Source organism: Narcine bancroftii, chromosome 10 (assembly GCF_036971445.1).
Source record: "Narcine bancroftii isolate sNarBan1 chromosome 10, sNarBan1.hap1, whole genome shotgun sequence".
NCBI lineage: Eukaryota > Metazoa > Chordata > Chondrichthyes > Torpediniformes > Narcinidae > Narcine > Narcine bancroftii.
The window spans coordinates 15145890-15162081 of NC_091478.1; the positions used below are offsets into that span (position 1 = coordinate 15145890).

The 16192-nt window shown below is 45.4% G+C and overlaps 1 protein-coding gene across 7 annotated transcripts in view; it reads right to left on the bottom strand.

The window, feature by feature from the left end:
* The window catches only part of ablim1b (actin binding LIM protein 1b), a 284014-nt gene that overhangs the window by 103839 nt on the left and 163983 nt on the right, over positions 1-16192 (bottom strand). For all 7 annotated transcript variants that reach the window (XM_069900020.1, XM_069900019.1, XM_069900018.1 and 4 more), the window contains exons 5-6: positions 5725-5851; positions 4460-4553 (exon numbers count right to left, since the gene is read on the bottom strand). In XM_069900020.1, the coding sequence (XP_069756121.1) occupies positions 4460-4553; positions 5725-5851 (221 nt within the window). The remainder of the gene's footprint in view (positions 1-4459; positions 4554-5724; positions 5852-16192) is intronic.

Below are 16192 nucleotides of genomic sequence, written 5' to 3' on the forward strand. Positions count from 1 at the left end.
GCGACAGCAGATTTTGTATTAATTAATTTGCGAGCGCATGACATGCATTGGTAATACAACGTCTATCCATCCATCAGTCAGGAGTTAAAATTGATGGCAATGTTTTCAGTATAAATATTGAGTCAACACCTGGACTTGGTATCAATGCAAGAAGCTTCATTCTAAACCAGTGGTTCTCAACCTTTTTCTTCCCACTCACATACCACTTGAAGTAATCCCTATGCCATCAGTGCTCTGTGATTAGTAAGAGGTTGCTTCAAGTGGTATGTGTGTGGAAAGGGAAGGTTGAGAATCACTGCTCTAGACCCAATTGTTACTGAAATATTTTGCTTGAGAAAAGTGGTAATTGGCCCATTTCCTTTGGAGCTCTGAAACCGTGCACATAATGAGTCAATTAGGTACGATTAAAACAGTGGTTTTCAAACTTTTTCTTTCCACCCACATACCACCTTAAGCAATCCCTTACTGATCACAGGGCACCTATGGATTGGGAATACTTAAAGTGGCATGTGAGTGGAAAGAAAAAGATTGAGGACCACTGTTCTAAACCAAACAAAATTAATTTGTTAAATTATAAGCTTTTAGTGGTCATTTCAGAATAGAAAATCAAGTGAGGATTATATGACCAATTATAGAGACAGATGTCTAAATTACTGTGGCAACTATTAATGCAATTGGATCTCCATCTAAGGAGCCAATTGCTCCCAAGCATCACATATGTAGAATGCTACTCCCAGGCCAAGAAATTCATCTGTGTGGATTTCCCAGCATTGAAATAATGGTAATAACCTTTCAAGTTCTTTTGAAAAGCAAAATTCATCAGCACCTGTTTACACAACAGCCCAATAACACCAACTTTAATGCTATATTGTTTAAAGGCCATCACAACCATTATGGGACTTCTTCATGCAGTTCGGAAATTAAAATGTAGACTTCGAAAGGTCACTCCAGAAACTATTCCATCAACTTGGAACCCACTTGGTTTAAGTGCTGGATAAGTGAAAATCTTTGTGGAATCAAATGGGATTTAGGGTGTGATCCCTTGATTCAATGAATATGCAGGATCTCCAGGCATCATCCCCTGGTCCTGGACCTGGTCTGGCACAATTCCAATGCTATCTGCAAATTTGCTGATGACACCACGGTTATTGGCAGAACCACTAATGGCAATGAGGAAGCATTCAGGAGGAAGATAGATCAGCTCACTGAATGGAGTAACAACAACCACCTTTCACTCAATGTTAGCAAAACCAAGGAGCTGATTGTGGACTTCAGAAGGAAGTCAGGGGAACATGACCCAGTCCTCACTGAGGACTCAGTAGTGGAGAGGATCAAGAACCTCAAATTCCTGGGTGTCAACATCTCAGATTATCTGTCCTGGAGTTTCCATGTTGAAGCAACCACAAAGAAGGCTCGCCAGTGGCTATAATTTGTGAGGTAATAGACAATAGGTGCTGGAGTAGGCCAATTGGCCCATCGAGCCAGCACCACCATTTATCGGATCATGGCTGATCTTTCTCTTTCAATAACCAATCCCAGCCTTATCCAATTCTCTCTTAAATATATCCAGCGAATCTGCCCCCACTACCCTCTGCGGCAATGCATTCCACAGATCCACGACTTTCCGGGTGTCTGAGGAGATTCAGTATGTTACCGAAGACACTCAAACTTCTACAGGTATACTGTGGAGAGCATTCTGGCTGGTCGAACCACTGTGTGGTATGGAAGCGCCAACTCTCAGGACAAGAATAAATCCAGAGGGTTGTTCACTCGGCCTGTGACATCACAGGCACCAGACCTCTTCATTGTGGACATCTACATGAGGAGGTCTCTTAAAAGAAAATAGCAGCGGGGTCACCAATGTGGCAGATGATGTTTGTGCTTATACGCCATCATGTTGAAATAATGTGACCACACCTCAAGTTGTCAGCCAGCGAAGAGAAAAGCGTTTATTATTGTGTTATCAGGCTTGATATAGACACACAGCATGTGACCTGGCATCATGACATCTGAAGTGCTAACCACCTCATGATGTAGCTACATTGTGAAGGCCAGGGCTTAGACCTACAGTGTCTGCTGAGTCACTACGCCACGTGGCTAGTTGCCAGTAGATAGGAGGTTGTTGTATCTAGCTGTCACAAGATAGGAGCTGTTGGTGCCGGTTCTGCCCACTCCCTCCAAGCGTACCACGACAATGGCACTTCTAACAGTGATAACAGCCCTTCACCACCATTGATATTTTCTACCATTCAAACACATTCATACAATGCTGCACGACTCAAACTACAGGACCTTCATCCACTGAATTCACACCGACAATCACAATCCATTCACAACATCTCAATATTTCTATTCTCACCATCTCTTCAGATTCCATCATTCACCTACACACTGGAGACTACTTACAGTGTGAAATCACTGACACAGCTCTGATATGTAGGATAAAAATGGGAACCCACACAATCTGCCATCAAACAGCACTGGTGGTCAGGACGACCACAGGTCACTGGGACCGAGGCAGCAGATCCACTCGCAACACTATTGTGTGCCCCCAACGTTCCAGCATCCAACCAGCTGGAATAAGGACCAGTAGCTCATTAAAACTTGGTTCAATCACAGAATTTACAAATGCAGCAGAAAATTCACAAGAATTCTGGTGAAAATATGGTGGTCCAGTGACAGATTTGCAGTTAATTGGTGCTGTCTTCTGCTGCTTCAACACTTGTATGAAGTCAATGGACAGTTTTTGTTTCATGCAACAAACATTTTGTGCAACTGGCAATGATAATTTCCTACATAATGTTTTACTTTCTGTCACAAGCAGGTTGAAAGGATCCTATTCAATCTGGATGTAGGATGACATCAACCAAGTTTTTGAGGGAACCTCATGACCTTCTCCGAATCAGACAAGCTATTTACATATTATTGTAAAATATTTCAAGGCACTTCAGTCAATGAATTTCTGTATTTGACAGCATACAAGACCGCCCCCCTCCTCCCCCCCAAAAAAAATTGCCTCAAAAATCATCCTGCGTCCAATAATGTGAAAGTGACATTTTTTGGTCCCTCCATTTTGGGCACCGAAACACAAAGCTCTCAAACTTCAAGAAGCCTGCTGAGGTTCTGCTGCTGTGCAGGAAGTGGCCCTGCAGACCACCTTCCTTCAGGTGGCCATAGTTTCTGGAGCCGCCACCGCCACTCACTTCCCCCGTGAGAAGGCTGACCACGGCGGCCCCTGCCAGCAACGCAACAGCCATGTTTGTAACTCTGCTCAATAGGCCACTCGCTCACTGGCCCCCCAACCATTTCATTTAATTTGCTCTGAGGGCCGTGCTCATTGAACAAAGGCTCAGGATGGAGCCTGAACACTGAGTCCCAACATTCTCCTGAAAACAAGCGATTGATTGTCTAGTCCCCGCGACAGTGGGTCCTGCCCATTGCCCTGGTGGCCAGCTACTCCCTCTCCCGCCCTCGCACGCCGACGGGTCCTGGAACACCTGTCAATCAATTGGCGTTTGCATGGTGGAGGGAAGCAGCCTGAGCTTCAGCATGGGGTGGGCAGGAGGACTTGTGGCTTCTATTGCTCGTGCGTGAAGAGACTTTGGCGTCTCGGCCATGCAAGGCTGGAGGGTTTTTAAATCGAGGTGAGTGAAGGTACACAAGCACACGTTATCTACAAAGGGTCTTGCAGGAGGAACCCATTCACCAACTTACTCGGTAACCGTAAATACACTAAAACAAATATTTCTTAAACTTTCACACTAAAAATGGGGTGGGGGAGTTTTTGTATGCTATGGGTCCTATATGCTGTCAAATACAGTACTTTGAGATTCAAGAACTAATTTTAATCTATCAAAATCAAGACACCCATTCAATTAATATCCAGCCAGCCTATTTCAGAAACTATGTGTAACATTAATTAACGTCTTCACTGACTTAATTTTCTGTCTCACAGTTATTTTTCATATATTGAAATCAAAGGAACAAAAATATTGCCATGATTAAGTAATTTCAATCATTTAAAGATTTTTTTTTCCTGCATTTATCCAAAGCATTTGCTGCAACCAATGGAAAAATACATCAAATGCTATAAAACCTGTAAACACTCAGCAAGACAGATTTGATTTAGAGAATATCTTCGAGAGGCAGGTGAGAGGAGGAAATCCAAGATGGAACTTGAGTGTCTCAGGGCTTCAACAGCTAAAGGCAATGAAATCAATGTCTTTTGGAATGAGCAAATGCCAAATTAGAGTACATATGCAAGTATATTTGCAAGAGTTAACTGGCTGGAAAAGATTTTGGAGACAGGGAAGAAAAATACGGGAGAGTTTAAAAACAATATGATTAAAATAATAGAATATATAATTATATAATTTTATGCAGCTGGAATGTACATGACTTCACTGCCAAGCCCTGAAAAATATTTTAATATAAAAATAAGCAGTTGCCATTCACATACCTCTAAAACCTTTCCTGTGATGAATTTGTCACAGTCTTCACATTTCACACCGAATAGCGTTTGGTAATCCTTTTCACAATAAGGAGCACCATCTCTGTCAGAGATTTGTGGATACAAGGGGGGGAAAGTGAGGAACAAGAACATCCCAAAGTCATGCAAAAACTTGACACAACATGGACGAGAATTAACTAAATCTAGTGTTGGTATCAAAGGTTAACACCGATATTCAAAAACCGACACGGGCTCACAAAACATCCAACATCCAATTTGATTTTACTCAGCAAGTTGCCAAATTTTACAAAATAAACTATTACAATATTTCTTCGGGTGCCTTCACAAAATAAATAACGAAAAGCCCCAGATGATCACACTGCCCCTCAATTGCATGTCTAATTGTTCCAATGCTCTGCTTCCAGTCTACCTCCTTGAGGTCCACTTGAGGGACTGACTGATGCAGATTAAGAATAACAGCCTAAAAATTACCTTTTGAGCAATCCATGAAGAGTTAAATGTCATCTTTAGGTACAGCATCTTATCATTTGACTCTGAACATATTCTATGTCCATAACGTTCAACAATTTCAGATAAAATGCTGGTACTCAGGCAGACCAAACTTTATACAATTTTACATCCCATTGCACCCTCTTTCAACTGACACCATTGTGTTTTCCCACATTTTACTTGTTCTGAATTCCATTTCATCACAAACCTTCCTTTTTGTTCTCTCCATTTTAAAATTCAACTTCAACTTTATCCAATTCTGAGTAAAGATCATTGACCCAAATCATTAAGTGTTTCAGTCATTTGCTGCCTGATTTACCACCTTTTCCGACAATTTGCTTTTATTTCAGACTTTCAGCATACAGATTGTTATATAGTCAGGATAATGTAAACTATTTTGTAACCGCATAAGAATACACCCTTCTCACTGTGATCCCCACATTGGGGCATATGTATACGTGTGTCTGTGAACAGTTTCCTGAGATGGTGAAAGGTATCAGCAAGTAAAAGTCTCTTTTGTTATTTGAATCTTGCATCTCTAAGTTATTTAAGAAGCCTCCCAAGAAACTCAGAGACATAACATTGATATTGCTTTTGTATTTAAGAGTTGCTACCTTGTACAGTAATTGACATTTTTAGTTCCAACATGATACCAACATTTCTAACACAAAAATTAAATTCCTGTATTAGTGAACTGCAAACTTCAAAACAGCATGAAGAACATTCAGCACTGGATCTTAATCGTGAGTGGAATTTGCACTTACTTGCTGATGTACTCTCCAGTGAGGACCTTCCCACAAGATTTGCACTTGAAACACCCTAGGTGCCACTGTTGCTCAAGAGCCAGTAAAGCCTGTCCATTTTTAATATCTCTGCCACAGCCAGCACAATCTGAAAACAAAGGAACCCATGTAAAAACAATTAAAACAGACAAAAACTCATCTTCACATAGTTGAAAACTAAATACTGTAGTCACTGGAAATCAAAAGGGAAAACAGAAAAATGAAGGAAAACCCCAACAGTTCATAAAATGGTGAACTTTCAACCAATGATCTTTCGTAAGTTTGACAGAAGTAGAAGCACACATTTAATTTGACTGAAAACATTTTTCATACATGCATCAATGTAAACCATCGTGGTCTGGTACGGGTACACCAATGCCCCTGAGCGCATATCCCTGCAAAAGATAGTGGACACAGCTCAGGCCATCACAGGCAAAACCCTCCCTACCATTGAAAACATCTACAGGGAAAAATGCCGTTGGCGAGCAGCAGCAATCATCAAGGATCCACATCACCCAGCACACACTCTGTTTTCACTGTTACCATCAGGAAAGGGCTATCGGTGTGTAGACCGCATCGAAAGAATCAAAGGCTTGCTGATCAAAACCAAGGCCTTTATTAACAGGAAGACTGGAGCGTATCACATGTAAGGCGACCAGTCCAGAATGACCTGATCTGGCTAGGAGCAACCCTTTAAGATCTGCCAGTGGGTGTGGCTAAACTCTCATCCAATCACAGTCATCTTACACTACAATATGTACATAGACACATTGGTGATAGAATCTGTACTATCACATTCACCCCTTCTTTGAGAACTGACCCTGGGGTGGATGAAGGGCTGTAATTAAAAAATAAGGGCCCAGTGGGAGGTTAGGGGATGTTCTGGTCAGGGGTCCTGACCGTCCGGCGTGACCGCCATGGTGTCGGGATTGTGGTTGCTGGAGTCGTGTCGTCGTCAGGTGCGGCCACTGCTTTGCTCAATTCCCCAATGGTGTTGTCAACATTCTGGCCTGAGCTGGTGGGGTGGTGCTGGTCCCTCTGTTCGAGCACATGACCTGGGGAGAAGGATTTGGGGGAGGTTGGGTTGGAAGCACTGCTGGGCCTGATCCAGCTTGGGCTAGGTCCCTTACCGAGACTGTGTCCTCCTCCCCGTCCGGGTACTCAATGTAGGCGTAATGTGGGTTCGCATGGAGCAGAGTCACTCATTCAACCAAGGGGTCGTTTTTTGAGTACCGGATGTGGCATTGCAGGAGGACCGGCCCAGGAACCGTGAGCCACGCCAGTATGGTTGTTCCCGATTCGGATTCCCCTGGGAAAGAGAACATCCTTTCATGGGGGGGTGGCATTGGTCACGGTGCATGGGAGGGAGCAAATGGAGTGTAGGGCACTAGTGAGCATGTCCTGCTAGCGAGAGGTGGGGAGACCTTTGGACCGGAGGGCAAGCATAACCGCTTTCCAGAGGGTGGTATTCTCTCTTTCGACCTGCCCATTAGCGCGTGGGTTATAGCTGGTGGTCATGCTTGAAGCAATACCACACTCCAGAAGGTACTGCCGCAGCTCCGCGCTCATAAACGAGGACCCCCTGTTACTGTGGATGTAACTGGGGTACCCAAAGATGGCGAAGATGCTGTGCAGGGCTGAGGAGGCGGTCATGTCTGAGCAGGGAACAGCGGGAGTTCTTGCCGATGTAGGTATTACGGTTGGTCAATGGTAGGGGACCCTTGAAGTCCACGCTAAGACACTCAAAGGGGCGGGTGGCTTTGATGACGTGGGTGTTCTCTGGATGGAAGAAGTGGGGCTTGCACTCAGCGCACACCAGGCAGGTTCGGGTCATGGAGCAAATCTCCTCGACCGTGTAGGGCAGGTTGCGAGCTTTGACAAAGTACACAAACCTAGTGACCCCTGGATGACAGAGCTCCTCATGGAGTCTCTGCAGCCTGTTCAGTTGTATGTTGGTGCAAGTCCCCCTGGAGAGCGCATCTGGCGGGTCGTTGAGTTTACCAGGCCAATACAGTATGTCATAATTAAAGGTGGAGAGTTCGATTCTCCAACTGGCGATCTTGTCATTCTTGATCTTACCTTGCTAGGTATTGCTAAACATGAAGGAGACCACGCATTGGTCGGTCAGCAGTGTAAAGCGCCTGCCAGTGAGGTAGTGTCTCCAACGACGTACTGCTTCAACTATGGCCTGGGCCCTCTTCTTGACAGAGGAGTGTCGGCTTTCAGGACCTTGGAGGGTTCTGGAGAAGAAGCCTACTGGCCGGCCGGCCTGGTTCAAAGTGGCTGCAGTGCAAAGTCAGACGCATCGCTCTCGACTTGGAACGGGATGGACTCGTCGATAGCGTGCAGCATTGCAGCAGCGATGTCTGATTTGATGCGGTTGAAGGCCGCTCTGACTTCGGTTGACAGGGGGAAGGAGGTGGTCTTGATGAGTGGCTGTGCCTTGTCGGCATAGTGTGGAACCCATTGGGCATAGTAGGAGAAGAAGCCCAGGCAGTGCCTGAGTGCCTTCTGGGTGTGGGGGGGTGGCAAGTCCATGAGGGGACGCATGCAGTCAGGGTCTGGCATTACCACCCTGTTCTCTACCACGCAATCTAGAATTGTGAGCCGAGTGGTCCGGAAGACACATTTGTTGAAATTGTTGCTCAACTTCAGCCGAATTGCAGTCTGAAAAAACTTCTCAAGGTTGGCATCATGATCCTCCGTGTCATGGTCGCAGATGGTGACATTGACCAGATACGGGAAAGTAGCAGTCAGCCCGTTCTGGTCCGCCATCCGGTCCATTTCCCACTGGAAGACCGCAATGCCATTTGTGACCCCAAAGGGTACCCTGAGAAATTGATACAGCCGCCCATTTGCTTCGAAGGCCGTGAAAAGTCTGTCTTCTAGGTGGATCGGGAGCTGGTGATAGGCCGAACGTAAGTCAATGATGGAGAACACACGGTATTCGGCGATCTGATTCACCACATCCATGATCCGTGGGAGGGGGTACACATCCAGAAGCGTGAAGTGGTTGATTGTCTGGCTGTCGTCAACCACCATCCGCAGCTTCTCCCCGTTTTTAACAACCATCACCTGGGCCCTCCAGGGACTCGAGCTAGATTCGATAATGCCCTCATCCAGCAGTCTGCCCAACTCGCTTGTGATGAATTTCCTGTCTTCATAACTCTATTGCCGGCTTTTGGTGGCCACAGGCTAACAGCCAGGGGTGAGGTTTACGAAGAGCACTGGTGGAGTAACCCAGAGGGTAAAGAAGCTACAGGTGAGGCCCCGGGGCACAGGGGCGGGTGGCTCGGGCTGCCGCTGGCAAGAGGCTTCCGGGGTGGAGTGGTTACATACAGAGAGTGGAATGTGAGGCCCCTCAAAGTGCAGGGAAATGGTTCGGAGCTGGCACTGAAAATCCAGTCCCAACAATACAGGGGTGCACAGTTGGGGAAGGACTAATAGTTTGAAGTCTGTGAACGTGATGCCCTGGACTTTCAGGGTCACCACACAATACCACTTTACCCTGGTAAAGTGCGATCTGGTCGCCAATGAAGTCCTCTGGGCAGTGAGTAGAATAGCCAGTCCGCAACAGTGGACCAGGTCTGGGTGGATAAAACTCTCAGTTGACCCCGAATCAAATAAGCAATTGGTACGGTGTCCATCCACTTTAATCAGTTCCATCGCTTTTGTGAGGGGATAGGGTCAGTCCTGGTTTAGGGTTACTGATGCAGTGACTTGTAATAGGGACAGTGGAGTCTTACGTGATGACGTCACAGAAATAGTCGGGCCGGAGCAGTCAGCGTTGAGGAGTTGATGCTGCTGCCTGCAGCCTGCTGGGGGTGTCGGCCAGCCAACGGTAAGTGCTAGGGGTCACTGCTTGCCGTCGGTGGTGGGGTGGACATCAGCGGTGGGTACAGGGTCGGTCGCGGTGGCATGTCCCCAGTCGGCATTGGTCGAGGCGGCGGTGGCTGTGGCATGTCCCTGGTCGGCACCATCGGTGATGACGGCAGCGGGCTCAGTGATGATGGCGGCGGCGGGTCCCTGGTCGGCAGCGGCCATTGAAGTCGGGTCTGGGGCCTGGGCAGACGTTGCTTCGTGAGGGAGAGTGAAGCAGGCCAATGTCATTGCAGCAAGGGTGGGTTGTACCTTCCGCGCTCGGCGTCTGCCCCGTGATGTCAGGCACTGCTGCGCGGTGGAGCCCTCGCTCTCATTGGATGAAGGCTCTGAGGAAGAAGTGTTTGAATGGGAGGGTGACTAATGGGCTTCACACGAGGCACTGTGTTTGATGGTGGCCATTTTGGAGTGACAGACTACAGCAAAGTGGCTGTTTTTAAGGCACTTCTGGCACCTGCTTTTCTCGCCGGCCACTGGGACCTGCTGTGCTTGTCCCTCTCGCAGAAATAACACTTTGGGGTCGCATCAGGCAGCGTACCGGCAGCCAACAGGCCATTGGTGTGCTGGGGGGTAGTAGGGTTGAGGGAGGACATCCTACTCACATCATAGCGTGAGGTCCAGCCCTGAGAGTACACGTCCATACTTAAGACCGCATCCTCCATTGTCTCTGCGATCCGGATCACGTCCTCTAGGTTTTCTCTCCCGTGCTCTAGCAGGCGCTGCCTCACTTCATTCGATCGGACCCCGGCCACATAGGCATCCCTAATTAGATTGTCTGTGGTCTCCACAGCAGTTCTGTCTGTGCAGGCACCGTCTCTGCCCAGTGCCCTTAGTGCTTGAATATAAGCTCTACAGGACTCAATGGGCTGTTGCCTCCTGGTCGCTAGTTTGTACCGAGCGTAGACCCTGTTCACCGGTCGCTCGTAGAGCCCTTTCACCACCTTCATGGCTGCGGCGCAAGTGGTCGCGTCCTGGATGCTCTGGTAGACTCTCGGGGACACCATAGTCATCAACATTAGTAGGCGACGGCTGTCCTCTACCACGGCAGGGTCAGAGAGTTGTAAGTACATTTTGAAGCACCTCACCCAGTGCTTAAAGTCATTCGAGGCTGTAGACAACTGTGGGTCGACGTCGAGGCATTCCAGCCATAGCATATGCTCCATCCCTTTAAAACTTTCCAGTTAATAAAATTGTAGAGCACATTGAAAGAATCAAAGGCTTGTTAATCCAAACCAAGGCTTTTATTAACTAGAAGACTGGAGTGTATCACATGTAGGTCGACCAGTCCAGAATGACCTGGTCTGGCTAGGAGCAACCCTTTAAGACCTGCCAGTGGGCGTGGCTACCCTCTCAGCCAATCACAATCATCCTACACTACAATATATACCTATACACATTGGTGAAAGAATCTGTACTATCACAAGGCTCACACCGGCAGGTTCAGGAACAGCTGCTACCCCTCCACCATAGGACTCCTCAACAACTAACTCGATCAGGGACTCATTCAAGGACTCTTACTTTTGCACTTTGATTGTTTTTCTCTTTCTATTAGTCATTTTGTTTACATTTCTTTATTTGCTTACATGTGTCTGTGGAGTCAAGGTTTCTTCTGGCACTACCAATAAGTAGTAATTCTGTCTCGCCCACAGCAAAAAGAATCTCAGGGTTTTATGTGATGTCATGTTTGTACTCTGACGATAAATCTAAATCACCCTTTCCACAACTGTTTTACTGTTCAAATCAGATGCCAGATTCAGATTTATTGTCAGAGTACAGATAATCTTCCTCATTTTGACACAATTACAAAATTCTCCGACCTCAAATAAAACTATTATTTTTTTGATTTTGGCAATCAACTCAGTCTTTGACTGAATTACTCAGTGGTCACAGGTCTTGAACCTTGGTTTAAGTATCAGATTTTAGTTCAGTTTATCCCTATTTAGTTCTTTGGATCAGTAGTTATGATAATAGAGTGAATACTTTGGGGGGAGGGGGGGGAAGGGCGGGGAAGAAAAGTGCGTCTTCTGTCTTGCTTTTTCCACAGATATCCTACAATATTGCCATAAAAACTTGGCATTAAGTCGGCTATGGTCGCTTATATGGAACCAAACGCAGCTGGTATAATGCCGGGTCAGTGTGTAATTTTACACAGCAAGCTGACGTTGCGGGAGAAAAAGAGCTGGGATGTGTAACATAATGGGGTCATGTATCACGTACAACATACTGTATTTTACAGCATATTAGACCCACTTTTTTCCCCCCCAAAAAATTGCTGGTGGCGGGCTGTCGGTCCCCACACTGGTCATTTTTGAGTTGAGAAAGTGTCAGGTTTGAGAGAGACGAGTCTGGACATAATGGTTTGCAATCAAACGTTACTTATATTAACACGCAGCAATAATAGAAGAATGTGGAAAAATTGTAGTGGGAATTAAACATGCAGACAATTTATAAAAGCATAGGAAAATACGTGCATAATTTAATAAAACACGCACATAATTTTTAAAAGAGCATGGGTGAATACGCGCTCAATTTAATAAAACACATCCACAAATATGAAAGAGCATGGGAAAATCGACTGCAAGTTTTGATCTATAGCAGTGGTTTTCAAACATTTTCTTTCCACTCACATATCACATTAAGAAGTTACCACTAGCTATTGTTGGGGGCTAGTGAAGAGATAACAAAAGATAACACTGGGGACTTCAGATTATTCAAAGTGAGGGCAAACCTACAGACCAGCTTGTTCATAGCACAAGGTGACTATAGACACCTGGGGACAGCTAAGAGCAGGCCTGTGGGATCAGTGTGGGGGCTGGTCTTTTATCACAATGCCACTCCCTAGCATTAATCTCCTCTCCATTAATATATGAAAGTCTGTCAGTGATTGTCTTGAATACATTCAGTAACTGAGCAATGGGTACTGAACCTGTAGTGTTCTAGATTCAGTACCATTGATACATACTTTTTATCTTATTCATGAATAATCAAGCCTTATTTTGAAAGACCAAAAGCCAACCCACTTTTGTCCTGTCAAAACCATGAATTATGTACTATGAATTAAATTATCTCTCATTCTTCTCCCAGCAACACATCAGTACTTCACCCACCTAATGAATCTAATAGAGGATGCATCACTACTTCACCACCTGCCATTTCATCGATATCTCTTTTCAGACTTCTGCATTTATGGGAGCATGCATAGACATCTGAGATGGACTAAACCCCAAGAGCCTGGCGGTCAGGTATTCCCTAGTTAAATTCTCACTGTCATCATATCAACTCTACCTTTTAGCTTTGCTATATAATTGCAACTTAATCTAGCAAACCTCGCATCAAATCAGTGATATACTAGGAATGATACCTTGCCAGGTTGGTGCTGGACCCAGCCACACTTTGTGATTGCCCCCACCCCTCTCCATGAGTGACCCACAGCAACAGAGAGCAGGCAGCGGGCCTCCGGGAGAGAGTGGGACAGCGAAGATTTTTCCTGTTGTCCTATTTGCATATTTTGTCCAAGTTTTAAATGCTTACTCGAAAATAAACTAAAAATATGGTTCACAAACACATCCTTTCACTTCGTGGTGCCAGAATTCCGAATCAAGCCTTTTGCACAGGATTTGTGACTTGACTGATATTTGTTTCTTTGTATTTGTTTAATTTATATAATCTTTTCTTTGTTATTTTAAGGTATGAGAGGGAGGGGAGAGGGTTTGGGGAAAACTAGACTCTCATGTTATACATTATTGTTGAAAGAGATTGGGTTGTTTGTTTGGATTTGTGTGAGTCTTAGAAAAGCAAAAAAAATTAAATTTAAACATTCATCATGGGATCATAAACAAAATACACAAAATGAATTGCATTGCATCTTGGTTTTCAAGACATCTGTTCTATTGCTCAAGGAGATCTCATTTGCAGCCAGAGAGGATTTTTTTCACCAGAGCCTGACTCTGAGAATGAAACACTAGATGGCAATCGTGATTTACAAAACATGGCAATGTTCTCAGGACTTAAACAAAAGAGCAGTGGGAAGAGGCTGCCGACGAATGCCAGTGGCTTCAGATGAAACCAATGGTGTTTCGATATGGAAACTGAAACAGCATCAAAACAAGTTGAGCCACTGCCTCATAGCACCAAAGATTTTTGGACCATTCAATCTCAATTTCAAGCATTGGTAGGGTCAAGTTGACACATTTTCCATGACCATATGGGTTTTCTGGTATTCTTTTATGGCCTAAAGACATGCAAGTCAGAAAGTTAATCTGAAACTACAATTCCCCCACCACCCCTCCCTCAGGGTGTAGTGAGAGGTAGAATCTGAAGGTAGCGTACAGAAAACTAAATTAATGAAAGGTTAGTGCAAATGGTGGCGAGACCTTTCCAAAATTAATTGTTTCATTACTATTCAGCCATAATCATATTCCCCCATCTTCCACCCACCCCAACTCTCTCCAATATTGTGCACTTTGAGTTTAACAACAACCTTTTGTCTGATATCTTAATGAAGGCATTCCAGAAGACCAAATTCACCACACCCACTCATTCAACAAAGCCTGTTCTACCACTTACAGACTACAAAAACTAATTTGTCAAGAAGAGCTTTCCTTTCTTATATTCAAGTTCACTCTTCACAATCCTACTACTTTGAGAAATATTCCATCAACCTTAGGTACCTGCATTTTTCCCACCTCTGACACTGGATTATCAGCTCCATGGTTTCCCATTTTCTCTCATCCTTTCTTCTAAAATGTGAGGTGACAACCATCCAGCCTGAAGTGGATATTCTTGAATTTGTGAAATATTGACAAGATTTAGGGCAGTACAGCTAACGTAGTGGTTAGTGCAATGCAGATACAGTGCCAGCGATCAGGACAGTGGTTCAAATCCCACGCAGTTCGTAAGGAGTTTGTACATTGTTTCCCTGTGTGGGTTTCCTCCGGGTGCGCCAGTTTCCTCCCACCGTTCAAAACATACCAAGATTGCAAGTCAATTAGGTGGCACGGGATCTTGGGCACAAAGGGCCTAGTATCGTTGTGCTGTCTGTCTAAATTTAAAATAAAAATAACAACCCAGTGTATCCTCCTCTAAACGATTGGGGAAAAGCCTACACAATCTTTTATATTTATATTATATAGGTATTAACTTTACTCACCTCTTTTTACTTAAAAATCTACAAAAGTTCTCAGTCCATACTATGTTTCTAGATAGACTGGATACTTTATTTTGCCTTGCCTTAATCAACGCTTTGCTTCCTTGGGCCTTGGAATTCTGAACTGTTCCAAATCTTTAAGATGACTGCTTTTGTTGGCAAGGTTCTAAGCATTTATTTTTAAACCTTGTAATTAGATAGAAAGGTAAATGCTTATAATGCCCCCCAAAGTTCCTCAACATGGTTATCCAACTGCACGAAAACCAACAAGGTCGGGTCAGATACAGCAATGAGCTCTCTGAACCCTTCTCCATTAACAATGGCGTGAAGCAAGGCTGTGTTCTCGCACCAACCCTCTTTTCAATCTTCTTCAGCATGATGCTGAACCAATCCATGAAAGACCTCAACAATGAAGACGCTGTTTACATCCGGTACCGCACGGATGGTAGTCTCTTCAATCTGAGACGCCTGCAAGCTCACACCAAGACACAAGAGAAACTTGTCCGTGAACTACTCTTTGCAGATGATGCTGCTTTAGTTGCCCAGTCAGAGCCAGCTCTTCAGCGCTTGATGTCCTGTTTTGCGGAAACTGCCAAAATGTTTGGCCTGGAAGTCAGCCTGAAGAAAATAGAGGTCCTCCATCAGCCAGTTCCCCACCATGACTACCAGCCCCCCCACATCTCCATCGGGCACACAAAACTCAAAGCGGTCAACCAGTTTACCTATCTCGGCTGCACCATTTCATCAGATGCAAGGATCAGCAACGAGATAGACAACAGACTCGCCAAGGCAAATAGCGCCTTTGGAAGACTACACAAAAGAGTCTGGAAAAACAACCAACTGAAAAACCTCACTAAGATAAGCGTATACAGAGCAGTTGTCATACCCACACTCCTGTCGGCTCCGAATCATGTGTCCTCTACCGGCATCACCTACGGCTCCTAGAACGCTTCCACCAGCGTTGTCTGCCTTCATCCCTAACATCGAAGTACTCGAGATGGCAGAGGCCGACAACATCGAGTCCACGCTGCTGAAGATCCAGCTGCGTTGGGAGGGTCACGTCTCCAGAATGGAGGACCATCGCCTTCCCAAGATCGTGTTACATGGCGAGCTCTCCACTGGCTACCGTGACAGAGGTGCACCAAAGAAGAGGTACAAGGACTGCCTAAAGAAATCTCTTGGTGCCTGCCACATTGACCACCGCCAGTGGGCTGATATTGCCTCAAACCGTGCATTTTGGCACCTCACAGTTCGGCGGGCAGCAACCTCCTTTGAAGAAGACTGCAGAGCCCACCTCACTGACAAAAGACAAAGGAGGAAAAACCCAACACCCAACCCCAACCCACCAATTTTCCGCTGCAACCGTGTCTGCCTGTCCCACATCGGACTTGTCAGCCACAAACGAGCCTGCAGCTGACATGGACA